Consider the following 18765-nt stretch of genomic DNA (forward strand, 5'->3'; position numbering starts at 1 on the left):
AATAAGTCAATAGTGGTGATAAAACAATGTCCTAAAAAATAATGGGGGTGGGGATCTCTTTCCTGAAACCCTTAGTAGATACTTACAAAACTGGGTAAAAACCTGGTTTTTGAAAGGTCTTTCAATTAGTTTCTAATTTGTTTATTTCGTATCATTGAATTCATCCTAAATTCCATGTTAGTTTTGATCACATCAATCAACCTGATTGATTAGCAAACTTGAAAAGTAATGTCTGTATTCTTCCTTAGCTGGAATTTTTCTGTCTGAAGTATACTATTACAGGAATATATTCCACCGTTCCTGCTATAACTGCTGAGGTGGAGAAAAATCCATCTGTCATAACTCATTGAGAAGTCTGACCTGTTTTAGTAAAACATAATGAAAAACTCGAATCTCTTTGGAATACTCAGGGAATTTACTCATTTATTTAATAGATAATGAACTCTGTTTACAGATGTAACCATGTTAAAGGCTAAAGATATTGCCGTGAACAAAGCAGAGGAAACTCTTGCCCTCATGGAGCTTACATTCTAATTGGGAGGCAGAGAGGAGACAGACAATAAGACAAATAAAATACATAAGTTTTAACTGGTGATAATAAGGAGAAAAATAAACCAGTGCCAAGGGGATAAAATTAATTTGTAGGGAGATCCACATTTAAGTACCTAATTTTCAGGTAGAGAAGACCTCACTAAAAGTGACATTTGAATTAAGATCTGAAGGAAGTGAGCGACTGAGCCATAAAAGTACCTGAGAAAAGAGCATTCTAGGTAGAAGGAACAGCAAATGCAAAGGCCCTGCAGTGGGAGGGTGCCTGGCATGTCTGAGAAATAGTAAAGAAGTGGGACAGAAGCTGAGTGAATAATGGGGAAAATGAGAAAAGAGGTAGAGGTATGGAACTGGTTATTTTGTGCCTTGTAAAGGCTTTTTGCTTTTCCCTAGAATGAAATAGGAAGCTAATGACATCATCTGAATAGAATCACTCTGGTTACTGTGACGACTCTATTATGGAAAGCCAAGGAAGGAAATGGGTAGGCCCATTACGAGGCAAGAGATGAGGATGGCATGAATGAAAAGGTGGTAGTTTAAGGGGCAGTGAGAATTGGTTGGATTCTAGTTATTTTTTACAGGTAGAGATGACCAGATCTACTGAAGGACTGGATGTGAGGTTGGGAAAGAGAGATGAACAACAGATTATTTCAAGATTTTTGGCCTAAGAAAGTAGAAGGATACAATTTCATCCATTTTCTGACACTACAGAAAATAAGATTTGGGGCAATGAGCTCAGTTTTAGACATACTAGATGTGAGAAACCCAACAGACATCCAAATGGGAACCTGGAATTTGAGCACTGGGTAGAGGGAAGGGAAGGTTGGCTAGAGAGATATATTGGGAATTGGCAGAATATAGATATTTCAAATCATAAGACAGATGAGATCACCAAGCAATAAAAGTATAATGGAGAGATCTAGTAAGTCCTGAGGCATGCTAATGCTTAACTATTATCTGAATCTTAATATTCTTCCATGAGTTTTTTGAGTTTCACCCTACAGAAATATTAATTTCATGGTTGAAAGGGTAATTTAAAACATCATTTAGTTGTTTATATTATATTTACAGTTGGGGAAGGGACTATCATAGTTGACTTTGGTTTCACAGAGCCTATAGAGAGTGGAAAGAAAGCGTGTTAATCTATAGTATTACATGCAGTGGAGTATGGTTTGGAACATGTCCAACAAGGAAGACTTCTACTGACTAACAATACGGAAGTCCACATTTTTTTCAGCCAGTGTCACCATGACAAGGGATAAGGCCAGAAGCTTCTAAATCATGAGGGTGCTCTTCCTTGTCATTTAATCTCAATCCTGTCATGAAACAAATGGAGACTAATTTTTCAACACTTTCTTGTTCGCTGGGGTTTAAATAATTGATCATTATTTGTGTAACACTTATTAACAGATTTCAATTTTTAATTCTCATCATAAATGTTTCTTCAAAACATGTCAAGTTATCATTGATATAATGTAAATACCAGGAAAATGAGGAACACAGTGGGTTAAATAATTTTATCAGTATGTTTTTATGAGTTGTTTCCAAATGTCATAGTAATCCTATCTGTCACTTTATTATAATACTGTCCAATTTTAGGCTAAAGAACAAGAGTTCTAATGTATTAAAATGATTGCTAATACCGATGGAAGAAAAAGAGATGAACTATACTATGATGTTGTATAAACTGACGTTTTGAATCCTGACAATCTCTTGGAGGGTATAAGATTTTCTACATGAAAATCTGACTGACCGACCACTGAGACTACCAGAAAATAAATTTCAAAATCATATGAAATAAATGGAAAATTAACATGTAAGTTTCTTGAGTTAGAAAACATTTACATCATGAAATATGCCTTATTTTTCTATTACCAGAAATTATACTCAAATACAAAATAATTCAATGATGGCCCAGAAAAAAAGTATTAACCTATTGTGAATCTGTATAATCTAAATGTGACAACTGTCGTTCGTGGAATATAAAATCAGGGAGGAGAAAAAGAAAAAGAAGGCACAATCACGTGATATAATCCAAGGTAAATTTCAAAATTATAATCCAAATAGCTATTTTGAAATACTAATATTATAACTTCAAAACTTACTCTACCTCTGTCTTAAAACTTTGTGTGGGGGTATACCCTAAGAGTGATGGAATGGAAAGGAGAGAGAAAAGGAAATGGAAGAGATCTGGAACGTGAAATCAACACTGTAGGAAAACTGCATGTCTCAGATTTTATAATGTGGACTCTATGGAATGTGCAGGCCTACGTAAAGAAGAGGAAACTTACAAAGAATAAAGAGCCAGGAAATGTTAGCAAAGAATGTTTAAGTTTAAAAAAAAAAAAAAAAAAAATAAGGATGCAACCATAGGTACATTGGCAGACAGTCAGTGTTTAAACCTCTGCCTTGAGAAAAGATTAAAGATATATTGCTTAAAACACTGAAAAGTAAGCAAACCTCACAACTACCAACTTAATAATTTTGAGGAAAATTTTAGCCCTTCTTTCCTGTACCTTCTCCAATATGGATATATAAATGATACATACCTTCCATTTGTATAGTACTTATATTCAAAGCAATTTTCATGAACACTATTCATTTGCTGTAACAATCCATCCTACACCCAGTCTAAGAAAATACTGACTACAACTGTGAAGCAACAAATGAAGGTCAAGTTGGTGAGTGAAATTTTTTAAAATAGGGAAAGGATGGGAAGGAACCCTAAATGTATGTGTCTACAGTCTCACTAAAAGTGAGGTTTAATAAAAATGCTGAATACTACTACTGTGAATTGGTATACTGTCTTATATTTTTTAAAGTTTTTTCATGATATTATTTGATTAATAGAATTGCTTTAAGCATGTAGTTATACTCTGGGAAATATATAGTCATTAAAGGTAGGGATTTCAAGTAAAATAGTTGCGTATGTCAAATAACTTAATATTTACAAGTATACATTAAAATTAATCACATATGTAATTTGCTATATAGATATATAGGGGATAACTACACTTAAGAAAAGTCTTATTGCAATAAATACATTAAGTACACAAGAAAGAAATAAAAGAATTTTGTTGCACTGAAACTTTATACTGTGATTAGTTTTTCGAATAACCAAATTAACAGCTCTCTGTAAATTGCTAGCCCAAGTTTCTTCTGCTATAGATACATCTACGCATGTGAAGATGAAATGCATGACAGAATTTCAAAATATGTATTTCAAACTCAGTTGCAGGCACAGGGAGCTCTCTGTTCTTTAACAGAAAATAAGCCAGCCAGTGATACCAGTGAATCTGAAGAAGAAACCATACATCTAAAGACAGAGAACATTAAAGTAACAATTAGCTGCACAACAAGAACAGGAAATGTTGGGTCTTCTAGTCAAGGTGACTGAGCAAACCTATTTGTAGAGGGAAATAAGTGAAATGTAGAACTAACATCCCATTAACAGATGAAGAACGAGCTGTTTACATTAAAGTTGGGCAAGAAACAAGAAACATGCCAATCTATTTTTGTTTAAATAGAACATTCTCTACACTGTATATAAAATACATACAACTAAGAAATAATACTAAAGCCTATGTGCACTGTAGAAAAAAATGATCAAGTTTAGTAACTCTTCTCTTTGGCTAGTAAATATGTCATTTTTCATGTCTTGATTTCTAAAAAACCCCAAACATTTAAAACTGTCAACGAAGCCACAGTTCTGGAATAAATTCTAAAGCATGATTGTGTATGTCAAGTCAAATGAAAATGCAATTCAGGGTTGGTATGTAGGATATACATTTATTAACAGTGAAAAAGCAGTTTATTCAAGGTGAATGTTACAAAATACAAAGAGTACCTACACAGTCTGGCCAGCTCATTATTTTAGGCATTATCTCAGCCTGCACAGAGTTCTCTCTCACTCATTTTGACCTTTTCTCCCTCTACCTCTAACCAAATTTTCAACTTAAAAAATTAAGACAAACAAATGAATATTTAATACCTAACACTTCAAGCAATGGTTATGGAAAACATGTTTATAAGTTATTTGCTTTCAAGCTGTAGGTATTTTAAAATTTTTATCAACTAAAACAGGAAAACAACAGACTAGATAAAAGCAGCTATAACTCAATTCAAATAAGCAAGTTTGATAAGGTTCTTATGTTCTACAGTAAAAACTAAGAATAAGCACAAGTCTTCCACTGTGTCCACCCTTAACATGCATGCAGAGAGACAGCCGCAATATGTAATATTGCAATGTGTAATGTTTCGCTTGAGTATCAAAAGCCAGTTTTCCCCTTCCTGTTTAGTCTAGAAAACAAATACAGAATGTGAGTATATATATAATGTATTGTTTCCAATTTCCCTGAAGTAAGGCCAATTGGATGAGAATTCCTGATTCTGGAATGGTAGTCTTCTGAAGAACAGGTTTTATTAAAGTTAGTGTTAAAGCTTACATAATTTAAATTAATGAGTAATACAAAAATGTCCTCATAGGAAAATCCTTGTTTAATTATTTCCCGATTGGACATTCTAGTTTTACACTGAGGTTATCGAGCAAGAGTTTTAAAGGAATGCTAACCAAGTCCTTTCCCCATGGGGTATATTTCAGTCAATTGTTAACAAAATTTACAAGACTACTTGGAACTAATTCTTCACATTGTATTCAAGGAAGATCCTATAAGGTTTATTTATTGTTAAAGGGATCTATGGAGTCTTACTGGGTATATGCTAAGTTTGGGTGTGAAGGTAAATCATCTTTTAAAAGCTGATTTACTCAGTGATGAAGCTGTTACATAGATTTTCTTTACTCAATATTTCATCTGCAAATGTAGCTCTCACTACATACCAAGCAACTGCGATGTTTTGGTATTAAACTATCATCTCAAAAGGCAAGTTTGTCTGAAGGCATAAGAACCTTACTGTTCTGGTATGTATATTTAGTTCTATTAATAGCTACTTGAAAGAGTTTGTTCATTTAAAATTAATCACAATGTTATTTGTCTGTGCATAAACACTTACTAATTATATTGAGTGTTGTGTTTTTGTTTTGTTTTTTTTCCACTTAAAACCAAGGCAACATAAATAGGAATTGAAATTCGGGAAAAGACTTACCTAATAGATAATTATATAAGATCTAGGTACTAAGGATATGTTCTAAACTCATTACCCAATTAGAATGGAATATTAATATATATTCTACAATAAGTTCACAAATACCTATTGGATACCTTTTTAGCCTGCCGTATTCTTGTACAGGAATAGGACATGCAGGTATCTAAAAGAATATTAGACCCAATAGCAGCAACAATGGCATTATTTGAAAGCCTGGCCTAATGAAAAAGATCAGTGGCTGGGCTTTATAATAAATAGCAGATTTCTCTAACTCTTAACCATTACTCTTTTCTGAACAGCCTAATTACATAGAACAGTGACTTGCTGTATAGAATTCAACATAATTTCCAAAAAAGATATTTTACAGACAAGTCCAAAATTTATTTAAAACTATATTTTAAATTTAATGTTACCAAACATCACAATGGGTGAAAAAAGAATAAAAAAGAAGGAAAAAAAAAACCCACAACACTGTGTATCAAGGCTTGAATCTGTACAGAATTCAGTTTCTGATGTTTTAAACTGCCATGGGCAGAAATTAGCACACCTATCAAAAATGCAGTGTCAAACTAATTTACATTTTTATATAGATCAAAACAGATGTTTATTTAGTGTCATTTTCACATATGCAATGTGAAGAGTTAGATGAACTTCTGAAGACGTGTCATATACTTTGGGCTCCCACTGTTTCTGAAACACAGAATAATAATTAATACCTTATAATTAGTGAATTAAGACATTATGTACTAGGATTAACTTTAATATGGTTCTCTTCAAATAAAGCTTTTACTTTTAAATATAAGGCTACTAAAAAAAAATCCTATTTTAGTTTGCTAAAATAATTCCTTAAAAACAGTGTTACAGGAGAAGTTTAAAAAAGAAAAGATGAAGGATTCTATTTCAAGAAGGCAGACTGAGCACATACTTCCTGTCCCTCAAAAAAAAAAAAAAAAAAAAAAAAATCCAACTGGAAAAAAGAAAAATAAGTACACAAATGAATTAACTCAGACCAAAAAAGAGAAGACAGGTTTGAGAGATCAGGAAACAGGAGACAGCAACAAATTCCCAGAAGACTCAAAGCAGATGGAAACACACAGGAACTGAGCAGAGCAGAGGAAGCTGCAGTCTAGAAAAACTATGAGATGCAGTAGTTGAGATGGGCACCTTATTCCAACAGGCAAAGCAGGAGAGGGGATAGGTTCAAAGTTGTCAGATACCACAAAGGGCAGGAATAAGAAACTGGACTGAAAAGTGGGAAATTAACCAATGAGTTGATATCTGAAAGGTCTGCCCTTCTCTTCACCTTGTTTCCAGGAAAAATAAAAACAAAGTACATTATTGAGTTTAAACAATTCGTGGGGTATAACAAAAAGAAAATCCTTTGACCTTGATACCAGAAATATTCTCCTCTGAGTGGCCCAGGGGTTGTGCTATTAGACCCACAAAGAAGGAAATCTGGTACTATTATTTGGCTCTGCAATGAATATATAAATGATATTTATACAGAATCATCCTCAGATAAACTAGAGATGATTAAATAACCATAGCAACAAAAACAGAATGCTTAAGTTTAATAGCCTTAATAATTTTAAAAAAAAAAAAAAAAAAAAAAAAGAGGTAAAACTAAACAAAGATGGCAGCAGAAAGGGAGGAAGGAGAAAGAGGGACTAATAACCAAAACTGAAGGAACTATAGAAAGGAATATATTTAAAATAACAAAGGAAACAAACAGAAAATCAAAAAATAATATGGACACTGAAAAAGGAGGCGATCTAAATACTCATTTTTCATAGGAAACACAAGCAGTATTATCTGAATTTTATTTACTAGGGAAAATTATAACAGTATTACTTAGAGTTATACAGGTCTCCTCCTGAAGAACTAAAAACTATTAATTAGAAGAACTGGGATCTTACTATTTCTCGTTGACTCTTGTGTATCTTTTTTTCTTAAACCATGTACACATATGACTTTGCCAAAACTGAAGATTTTAAAAACAGAAAAAATTACCTGATATTATCATTTTAGAAATTAGGCAACTGAACTAAAATTTTTATAGAAGTCTGCTTCCTTTCCAAAATTTGGTTTAAGTCTTGCAGGTACTAATAAATAGCAACATATTTAAAAAGAAAACTAGGGTATCGATATTAACAATTTTTCAATATAATAAGATTAAATTTTATAACTCTTACCAGGTTCTTTGAGTGTCTGAGAATTCCCAGCTAATTCTTCATTCTGTCTCATTTCACATAACATTTCACCACATAAATGATTATTCTGTTCTTCCTCTACCATTTTCTTCCTTAGGTCTGCCTTTGGAATGAAAATAAAAAATAAAAATCATTTATCTTAACAATATTTATTACATGAGAAATATAATTAAGGAAAAGAGAGCCAAATACCTCTGAGTATATTGTCAGTTTAAGTGGTAAATCTTCAACTTTCACAAAGTCTTCTTCATCAGATTTTTGACTTATGTTACCAGATTCTGCTTCCTGTGAGAGAAACAAATCTCCAGCTATATAACAAAGTCATCCATGCAACGATAAAGTGGGTTCTGACATACAGATATAAGTCAGTAATTCTATCTTATTTGGTTTTCTTCTATACTCAACTCTACAATAAAACAAAAATCTTGAGTTCACAATAAGCGTAACTTGTGAACTCGATATGTACTGCTGAGCTTTTTTTTTACATTTGGCTTTTATTTTTTAAAAGATGATTTAACCCATGCAGTTTAAAGGAAGAAACACTGAGGGTCAAAATAATTATAAAAACAACTTTTGTTTTTCAATATGTTTAAAGAATGCATCAGAGAGCAGTATACAGCAGAATATGAGTAAACATTTATAAAGTTTTCAATATCAACTCTACTGAGGCTCAAATAGAAAGATGAGTTATGAATTTAGTAACTCATTTTTGTAATCACCTCAAAACTGGGTTCTTCTATACTTTGAATTGCTTTTACAATTGAAGATCTCCTACAGTAACTCTATCAATCTCTAATCTAATCAATCAAACAATAAGAATAAATCTAGCAGGTTCTTTCCAAGTTCTAAGCATATTAATTTTATTAGAAATGAGGCAAACAAAACAGTTAAAAGAATTACTCTTTCTAATGATGTTCTGGAAATAATATAAGCCCCCTTCCTGAGAAAATGTGAAGCCATAGTTGTAAATATATCTTTAAGAAGGGAACTGATGTTAATTCAAAGAAATATGTGAAGCACATTCCTTGGATCTTGGCGCAGATGCTATGTTATAAATCTCTTCCTTTTTGCTGACAAGACAAAGAATATGAAACACATACAACCCAAGATTCCAAAAAATAACCTATTAACATAACTGCAGATTTCCTAGCATATTTTCCTGTCATTCAATGTACAGAGATAATAAGGACTCTTGCTATCAAACTGTTTTACTTCACATTCAAAATGTATACTTTTCAGGTGAAATCACTGCCCTCCCCCCTACGTGGGATCAGACACCCAGGGGAGTGAATCTCCCTGGCAACGTGGAATATGACTCCCGGGGAGGAATGTAGACCCGGCATCGTGGGACGGAGAACATCTTCTTGACCAAAAGGGGGATGTGAAAGGAAATGAAATAAGCTTCAGTGGCAGAGAGAATCCAAAAGGAGCCGAGAGGTCACTCTGGTGGGCACTCTTACGCACACTTTAGACAACCCTTTTTAGGTTCTAAAGAATTGGGGTAGCTGGTGGTGGATACCTGAAACTATCAAACTACAACCCAGAACCCATGAATCTCGAAGACAGTTGTATAAAAATGTAGCTTATGAGGGGTGACAAGGGGATTGGGAAAGCCATAAGGACCACACTCCACTTTGTCTAGTTTATGGATGGATGAGTAGAAAAATAGGGGAAGGAAACAAACAGACAAAGGTACCCAGTGTTCTTTTTTACTTCAATTGCTCTTTTTCACTCTAATTATTATTCTTGTTATTCTTGTGTGTGTGCTAATGAAGGTGTCAGGGATTGATTTGGGTGATGAATGTACAACTATGTAATGGTACTGTGAACAATCGAAAGTACGATTTGTTTTGTATGACTGCGTGGTATATGAATATATCTCAATAAAATGAAGATTTTAAAAAAAAATGTATACTTTTCAGTTTGTCAAAGATTTATGAAATGTTCTAAATAGTTGAGAAGCAATGCATGGGTAGTGTTAAGAGATTACTGATGATTCATATGTAACACTTGTATATCACTTCAGATGAATCTGAGCTGGAAATGAACTCTTAAGGTTATTGCCTAAAACTCAGATCTCTGTTTCCCAAAACTGTAAAAAGTTGAACAGCTTTTGGTTTTGAGATGGCCATTTTAATTCACTATACTCTTCTGCTCAAGTTCAAAATAAGCTTGCATAAGAAATAAAAAATGCTTCCAACAGTTTCTAAACCTAAACCTAAAGCAAAGGTTTGTTTAAATGCTAACAGTGTTAACCTTGCAATGAGAAAATATGCACAGAAATAGAAAGCAAAAATATTTGGAAATGTAAATGATACATACATAGGCATTCACTAACACAGGTGATTCAGTATCAGGACTTCCAGCCAGGGAGCTTTCAGGAGTTTCCTGAGCAGATTTAACTTCTTTGACTCGAGGCACTAAGGACTCAATTTCAGTTAAAGGTAACGGCAAAGGGTTAGGCTGTTCAGATGAATCAATGGTAGTAAGTGAGTCCTTATGGGCAGCACTATTTAAAGGTTCTTCATTTTCCAAGATATTTAGGTAACAGGGTTTCACAGGTAAGCTGTCTTGGTCATCTGTCATGAAAAGAAAGTCTTAACATTAGTGTAATGCTGCAGTTGTTCAATTTTACTCTATACCATACCAGATGAAAACAATCTGGATGAATTAGAGTAATCATGACATGTAAGACTCAAAAGAAAAGGCAACAATTTTTCCAGAGCAATGGTTCCTAAATCTAGTTGATCAGATTCATCTGGGGATGCTTAAAAATAAGATTCCTGAAATCCATTCTATTTCTAATGAATCAGGATTTTTAGGTATAGAGCCCAGGAATGGGTAATTTTTAAAAATAACCTTCCACATTTGTATCTAAGGATGCCTTTCTTCCAGAATTTTCCTGTGTGGTTCAATACCTGTTTACTTTCACATAATATATATTCACAGAAAAACAAAATAGAACAAAACAAAAAACCCTGCTAAGTATTCCACAAAGGACTGAGGGGGAGGAAAAAGGCATACATCAAATCCAAAATATCTTCACACGAACATTAGCTAAAAATTTAGATTTCTTTGTTTTTAAGCCTTCTTAAAATTGAACACCTATCTAGACTTTTTACCTTTATTAGTAGTGGATTCTTCTTCTGATAAGTCATTTTTGCTCTCTGCTGTTTTCTCAAAGTCATGCTGTAGAACCTAGAAGGGAAAACAAATACTTTAATAGCAGGGCCTAAAAATATAAGGTGACTATATGGGAGATGGTTACTTGTGGGTGGTTTTTGTCCATCTCGAGATCTTCTTACAAAGAAATTTAAGAATATCTTAAAATGTTTCAAGGGGGAGAATGGGGTTGCAATTTCAAGATGGCTAAGTATATGTATACTTTTCTTCCTAAACCAACTAAAAATAATAAAAAAAGAACTAGAAGTGTAAAGATTCCACTTTTTTTAAAGACTCTATCTTAATGGAATCTAAAACACACCTGTACTCTAAAGCACAATATATGCAGATGTTAAGTGGATGAAGAGGAACTGACCAAAGGGAGAAGATGGACAAAGCGAAGGGCCTCCAGCAGGGAGACAGGACAAAAGCTGAGATCACCAGATTCTAGGAAGGAAAGAGTATAGGGGAGTCAGTAATGAACAGGGGTTTGGTGGTGGTTCTTTGAAGCCGTTTAAGAAAAAGGTGGACACCAGTTTCCTCTCTCAACCTGAACGGAAAATGGAGGATTATATTTTGGACAAATTTAATTAATGACCACCCATTCAGGGTGGGTCGAAATTAAATCACTGTAGCCATATAAATGAGCTGACAAACAGAAGAAACTCAGTGCAGCTGTGAGTGACATTTTGAAGAGGAGCTACAGCAAAGAAGGACACTTTGAAGAATGCACAGGAACTGAGAGAGGAGCTGCAGTTGAGAGACATTTTGGAGAGGGCCTTTGAAAGCAGACTTTACTCCAGAGAAGCTAAGAGAGGAAAAACGCCCTAAGAGCAACTAAGAGTGACATTTCTGAGGAACTGCAGCTTAGAGAGGAACATCCTGGGAGAAAGCCATCTTGAAACCAGAACTCTAGAGCAGACATCAGCCACGTGCCTTCCATCTAACAGAAGTTTTCTGGACACCATTGGCCATCCTCCAGTGAAGGTACCTGATTGTTGGACACTTTATGGCCTTAAGACTGTAACTGTGTAACCAAATAAACCCCCTTTATAAAAGCCAAAAAAAAAAAAAAAAAAAAAAAATTAATTAATGAGCCTCAGACCTGATGGGTAGGATGGGGGACAGAAGGTACAAATGAAGACCGAGTAGGGTGTACTGAAAACAGAGACATTTAGTCCAAGTCTGTGGAATGGTGGGACCCTCAGCTCCAAAATACCAGCAGCCAAGCTTAAATACCCTATACAGGAAGAGACAGGAAATCCCTTCTATATAGAGAAACTAAACAACCCCAAAGAAAAGACCAACAGATACTGACATTGTAAGTCTGTATCAAAAGCTGACTAGCAGATGATAAGAACTCTGGGATGTATTATGTTATAATAATTGCTTCAAGTTGAGAGTGATGATGATTGTACAACTAAGTGAAGATAACGTAAGAAACTGACCATTTATCTTGGGACAGAATATAGATTAAGTGAAGTTAGGACCCACTACTTAATAAATCAAGCCCTTGACTTCAGGCTTGCTCTTGTGAATATTAGGGTTGTAAACGGGAGGCTGAGCCCTCCTATAATTATGCCTAAGAGGCCCCTCCAGAAAACCTCTTTTGTTGCTCAGATGTGGCCTTTCTCTCTCTAAGCCCAGCCTGGCAAATAAATTCATTAACCTCCCCACCACAAGGGACATGACCCCCAGGGGAATGAATCTCCCTGGAGACATGGGACATGATGGCCAGGAATGACCCCGGCCCTAGCAGCGAGGGACTGAAAATGCCTACTTGATCAAAAGGGGGAAAAAAGAAAGGTAACAAGCTGAAGTCACAGTGGCTGAGAGATCCCAAATAGAGCCGAGAGACTATCCTGGAGGTTTCTCTTATGTAAGCTCCAGCTGGACATCCCAAATGGCCACAGTATGCCATACCCTTACCAAAAGTAGTTCACAAATACCTAAGTCCCTACCTGAGATTCTATAAAAGATTCACTCACTAAGTTTTATCTTTCAGAAACTTAAACCCACGAGAGTGTTTCTATACCAGACAAGTCTTAAAACCCACAGGCAACAGCCTCTTTTAAGATCAACAATCGGATGTAGTCCCCTTTCCCATACTGTCAACACTCCCTTTAATATGAACAAATGAGGGTACTCACTGCCTAGACACCCCTGAAGATGGAAAAAGAGATTAAGTGAGAGGAAACAGTAGCAACAAACAAGATAAGATCTAACAAAGGTCTAAGAACACTGAAACTTTATACAATTATATCTATATATTTTTTGGATGCTGGGTGTTGAAAGGGCTGGAAGGAGGTAAATGCCATGGTGGAACTGTAGCTTATAGCATCCTTTGGGATTTGTTCTATAGCTGTTTGTTAAATTGTGCCTTGAAGGTCTTCCCCTTTCTGTATATACCCTGTATTGCATGATAGGGAAGAGACTGAGACTATGGAACTGTACTCCATAACAATTTCTGAAATTACCTATATAACTGCTTATTGAGCTGTAGACTGAGAGCTGACACCTTCCTGTATGCATGTTATATTTTATAATAATGGAAATGGCTAAGGTTGTGGAAATGTGACCCATGACATTCGTTGAAAGATGCTTTCCAACTACCAGTGAAATTGTACTTTGAAAGTTACCACTGTTATGAATATATGTTAAAGTTCACAGTAAAAAAAAGAAAACAAAAAAAAGAAACAAAACCTATGGAAAAGAAAAAAAAGTAAAACATATATTGAAGACAATTTTAAAAGCACAAAGAAAATAAATCTATTATTCTGCCACCAAGAAATGCGTATTGTTACCATTTCAGTATATGCACTACCAACCTTCATGTTTGTATTTGAGTACGTATGTACACAGATAGATAAAATCTACATTAGTTAATGTTTGATTCCAACATATCAGTTTATGGTTCAAAAACCACTGGGGAACATGAGATAACTGTAGAGAATATATGAATGTGCATGTTTTATTTTAATGGTTAATATTTTTATAATACAAAAGAGTAAATATATAACTTGCACAACTCGTTTGGAATATCTTTAAATGTTGCAAGACCCCAGCACCTCTTCAGCACCTCACTGAAGGTGATTTCATTAGGTTTCCATACCCAGCACCTTAGCAGTCCTGTCAGTTCTACTATCAAAATATATCCATGTTTAAAAAAAAAAAAAAAAAAAAAGCTGGCTGTCTACTCAAGTGCCCTGCAGTGAAGCCCAAAGGACCCCAATCAGCATTTTAGTGTTATCATTCTTTATTACAAACACCAGGCTCTGAAGAAAGCCTCCTGGCAGATAAGATATTATTTCCATGAAATAACAGCATGCTACAGAAAAAAAGAAAAAGTGCTTAGATAATAAGACCATTATAGTTGAAATAAAAATAATTTCATACAAGTGTTATAATCAAGGAAATCTCCCAGAAAGTAAAACTGAAAGATAAAGATCCAACAATAAAAGGAAGAGGAGAAAATTAGAAGACCAATCCCTGAGGATTATAATTAAATTATAATAGCAATTGCAAAAGGGGAGAAAAGAGAAAATGGTGGGGAAGATATAAAAAGAAAATAAAACAAGAAAATTTACCCAAAGTGCCTTAATGACAAGAGAGAGACTAAAAAGACCCACCAAGTACCCAGCACAGTGAATGAAATGAAGACCCGCAGTGATGTATTTCATTGTAAAATTTCAGCTTCAGAGGTAAAAATCAGAGAGAGGAAAAAAGATACATGCAAAACATGAGAATTAAAAAAAGCACTGGGCTTTCAACAATAGCACTGTAAATGAAAAAGACAAATAAAGCAATGCCTTCAAAGATCTGAGGAAAATGGCTTTCTCAGACATATGAAGTGTCAAAATATATATCTTTTATGCTTTCTTTCTCAGAATTACTGGATGATGTGCTCCACAAAAAAGAGGCAATAAATCAAGAGAGAAAAAGACAAAAATTGGATTCTGGAAACAAGGATCTAAGAGAGATCAAAGGGAATTTCCAAGCAAATAGCTATTCAGTAGGTCTAGACAACAGCTAAGACTAGAATGGAGCAGGAAGGGGAAGCTATCTGGGAAAGAAAAAGGACAAATTTGGTACATGTAGAAACTTCCACATGGTGGTTTATACAGCTAATCAAGGGAACGGCAGTGACTTGGGCACATGTTCAAAGAAAATTAAGCAAATGAAAAACAGACAATAAATAAGTTCAGTAGAAAACTGTACAAGGTAAACAATTAATACTAATTACTTTGACACAGCAGTAAGTAATATTTATATAGTTTGGTAAAATCTAAATATTTGGTTAAATACATTAAAGCAAAAGAAATAATAAATATAACCAAAAGAGATATAATTAAATGAGGATGGAATATGGGGAACAGGTGTGTAACTGACCTAAATACCTTTATCTACTATAGTAAGAAGTCAACAAATGTCTTAAATATTTGTATTATAATATATGCATATTATTCAGAAATAAATAGCAGAAGAAATTGTTCAAAGCATGGCCTCTGGGGCAGGACGAACTGGAGGTGAGGAAGGGAATGATTTTGTTGTTGCTATTATGAGCCTCTCACTTAGTTCTATCTGAATTATAAAACTACTTCCACGTATGACTAGGATAAAAATATAAAAATAAATTAAAAATGCAGAATTTCCAAAACAATCTCATCATTTTGAAGACTTCTTACAAAAATTTAAGACTGAAGAGCTTTAAATTTAATATTGCTGAATATAAAAGAAATGTTTCAGATTTCAATACGCATATTAAAGGTTTCTATTCACGAAAACAAGAGAGAACTGCTGGTATCTTTAAGAAGGACTTGCTTTCAGTAGTTAAAATAAGACTGATGGAAGGTATATTGATCTACACTGGAATACCTGATCATGTTCATTTTCTTCTGTAGTTTCAGTGTTAGCCTGAAGCGAAGTCTGGACATCTACAGGTCCCTCTTCAAATTCTTCTATTTCTTCATCCTCATTCTCATCTTCTCCACTTCCATAATTAGTCAAAGCCTGAGTTTCAGCTTTAGACAAGTCTAAATTAATTGACACACAATTTTTAGCAAATTTCAGCACTTAAAAATAGCTACCAATTATTGACACCTATGTTGCAACAGGTGCTTTACATACAATATCTATAATCTTCAAAAATGAAAGTTCTAGAAAACTGTGGTGCAGACCCTGTAATTTAGTCAGGGTCACACAGACAAGTAATACCTCTGGAATTCAAATTCTAGTTTAATACTAAATTCTGTATTCATTACACCCCACCAAATTGTGTCAACAAGTGACCTAAAAAGAAGTAATGAATAACTTAGTACAAAGCCCTTAAACTTACTAATAGACATGGGACATCCTTCACTTTCTTCATCTTCCTCTTGATCAGAAATATCAGATCTCACATTTTTGGGACCTTCACCATCACACACCTCAGATACTTGAGTCTGCTTAACTGTTTCCGTCTCATCCTTGTCCTAGCCACAAATAAATTTGAGTGATTAATTCCTAAAGAACATTTTAAAAAGGTACATAGTAAGTCTACCATAAAAATTATAATGGTCATTATCTCATAAAGCAATAAAAAATCATTTTTGACAGTTTAGTTTTTCAGAGAAGAAAAAGGTTTATCAGAAGAAAAGACATCTGATTATATACTTTGCTTTTGAACATTAAGGTAAAAGTTGTTACATTATTTAATCTTTCGTTTCAAAAGCATTATTAGGCACAAATTAACTAGCACATACTTTGTCTTCATCATCGATCTCTCCAGAAGGTGAGCCAGGGTCTCCTTCAAGAATCCTTTTGGCCTATAAGTAAACCAATTTAAAGAGAATTTAGGAGAAACTCTTCAGCAATACACATAAGTCATTCAGTGGACTATAACAACTGCTGCTTTTTTTGACCATCATCTAAAGAGCTGAATGTTTTCTTAAAATGTACACTTGACTATTTTATCTGTATCTTTTAAATTAATAAAACAAAATCCAACACTGCCTACTTGACATCTCCTTGGATATATGAGGCCTCTCAAGCTTACCAAGTCCAAAATAGAAATTTTTATTCTCCTCTCTCAAAACCCCATTTTTTCTCTGTCTTCTCAATCTCAGTAAATGGCACTATCTTTCACCCAGATGCACAACCCAAAAAACTGGGAATAAGCCTGATTCTTTGCTTATTCTTATCATTCACATGTAAACCAACAGAATGCCTTACTGGCTTGGCCAAACCATCTAAATGTGTCTGTGCCGGTTTGGATGTATTATGTCCCCCCAAATGCCATGTTTTTTGATGCAATCTTGTGTGGGGGCAGACGAATTAGTGTTAATTAGGTTGGAACCAATTGATTGTCTCCATGGAGGTGTGACTCAATCAACTGTGGGCAAGACCTCTGATTGGATAATTTCCATGGAGGTATTATCCCACCCATTCAGGGTGGGTCTGAATCAAATCACTGGAGCCATATAAAAAGAGCCACACAGACCTGACATTTCTCTGTCTGATGCTGATGCTCAGACATGCTTGGAGTTGTTGACCCCTGATGTGAGCTGCAGCTGAGAGATACATTTGAAGACGGCCGTTGGAAGCTGACACTGACATTTTGGAGAACGCCATTTTGAAACTCGACCTGGGAGCAACCAGATGCCAGCCACGTGTCTTCCCAGCTAACAGGTTTTCAGACACCATCGGCTATCCCTTAGTGAAGGTACCCTGTTGTTGATGCCTTACCTTGGACACTTTATGGCCTTAAGACTGTAACTTTGTAACCAAATAACCCCCCTTTATAAAAGCCAATCCATTTCTGGTGTTTTGCAAAATGGTAGCTTTAGCAAACCAGAACAACATCTATTACCGCACACCCACATCTAAGACACATCATTTCTTACCCGGACTATGGCACAGCCTTATAACTGGTCTCCCCGTTGCATTTGTATTCTTTTACAATCCTGGTTCAATATGGTATTCAGACAAATCTTTTAATCAGATTATGCCACTCTCTATTTCAAACTTTCCCATGGCTTCCATCATGTTTAGAATAAAATACTATATAAGGTCCTTACCACAGTTTCTAAGGCCTATGATTTCGCTTTACCTAGTGTGAAGGTTTGATGCTGTTATGTACCCCAGAAAAGATCATGTTTTTAAAGTTAATTCATTCCTGCGGGTGTAGACCTATTGTGGGCGGGACTTCTTGATTAGATTATTTCAGCTGAGGTGTGCCCCAGGTGGGTCTTATCCTCTTACTGCAATATTTATAAGAGGAGCTAAAAGAGACAGAAGACAAAAGGACACAGAAGCTGAGAGAGAAAGATATGCAAGCAAGAAGCTGAAAGCAATGAAGTCCAAAAGAGAAGGGAGAGACCAGCAGATGCTTGCCATGTGCCTCATCATGAGGAGGAGGAGTTCAAGATCGCCAGTAGCTAGTCTTCGCAGAGAAAGCATCACCTATTTATGCCTTGATTTGGACATTTTCATGGCCTCAGAACTGTAAGCTTGTAAGTTGCATAAATCCACACTGTAAAACCCAACCCATTTCTGGTGCATTTTGGCACCTTTAACAAACTAAAACATCTACTTCTCTGATCTCATCTCTACACTCTTACCAGCTGACTTAACGTATTCCTGCTACCCTGGCCTTCTCTCTGAACTCCAAAGTTCTCATTCTTGCCTGAGGGTCTTTGCACTTCCATTCTCTTTGCCTGAAATGCTCATCCCCTTTATCTTTATGATTAGCTCCTTCCTGTTT

At 35.0% G+C, this 18765-nt stretch overlaps 1 protein-coding gene across 12 annotated transcripts in view; it reads right to left on the reverse strand.

Moving 5' to 3' along the window:
* Positions 1-4318: 4318 nt before the first annotated feature.
* PCM1 (pericentriolar material 1) overlaps positions 4319-18765 on the reverse strand; it is a 126443-nt gene continuing 111996 nt past the window's right edge. For all 12 annotated transcript variants that reach the window (XM_037831208.1, XM_037831209.1, XM_037831210.1 and 9 more), the window contains 8 exons: positions 16766-16828; positions 16360-16495; positions 15900-16057; positions 10985-11060; positions 10185-10441; positions 8055-8147; positions 7845-7965; positions 4319-6342 (listed from right to left, as the gene is read on the reverse strand). In XM_037831208.1, the coding sequence (XP_037687136.1) occupies positions 6317-6342; positions 7845-7965; positions 8055-8147; positions 10185-10441; positions 10985-11060; positions 15900-16057; positions 16360-16495; positions 16766-16828 (930 nt within the window). In that variant the 3' untranslated portion in view covers positions 4319-6316. The remainder of the gene's footprint in view (positions 6343-7844; positions 7966-8054; positions 8148-10184; positions 10442-10984; positions 11061-15899; positions 16058-16359; positions 16496-16765; positions 16829-18765) is intronic.

The sequence above is a fragment of the Choloepus didactylus genome, chromosome 3 (assembly GCF_015220235.1).
Source record: "Choloepus didactylus isolate mChoDid1 chromosome 3, mChoDid1.pri, whole genome shotgun sequence".
In the NCBI taxonomy this organism is placed as follows: Eukaryota; Metazoa; Chordata; class Mammalia; order Pilosa; family Megalonychidae; genus Choloepus; species Choloepus didactylus.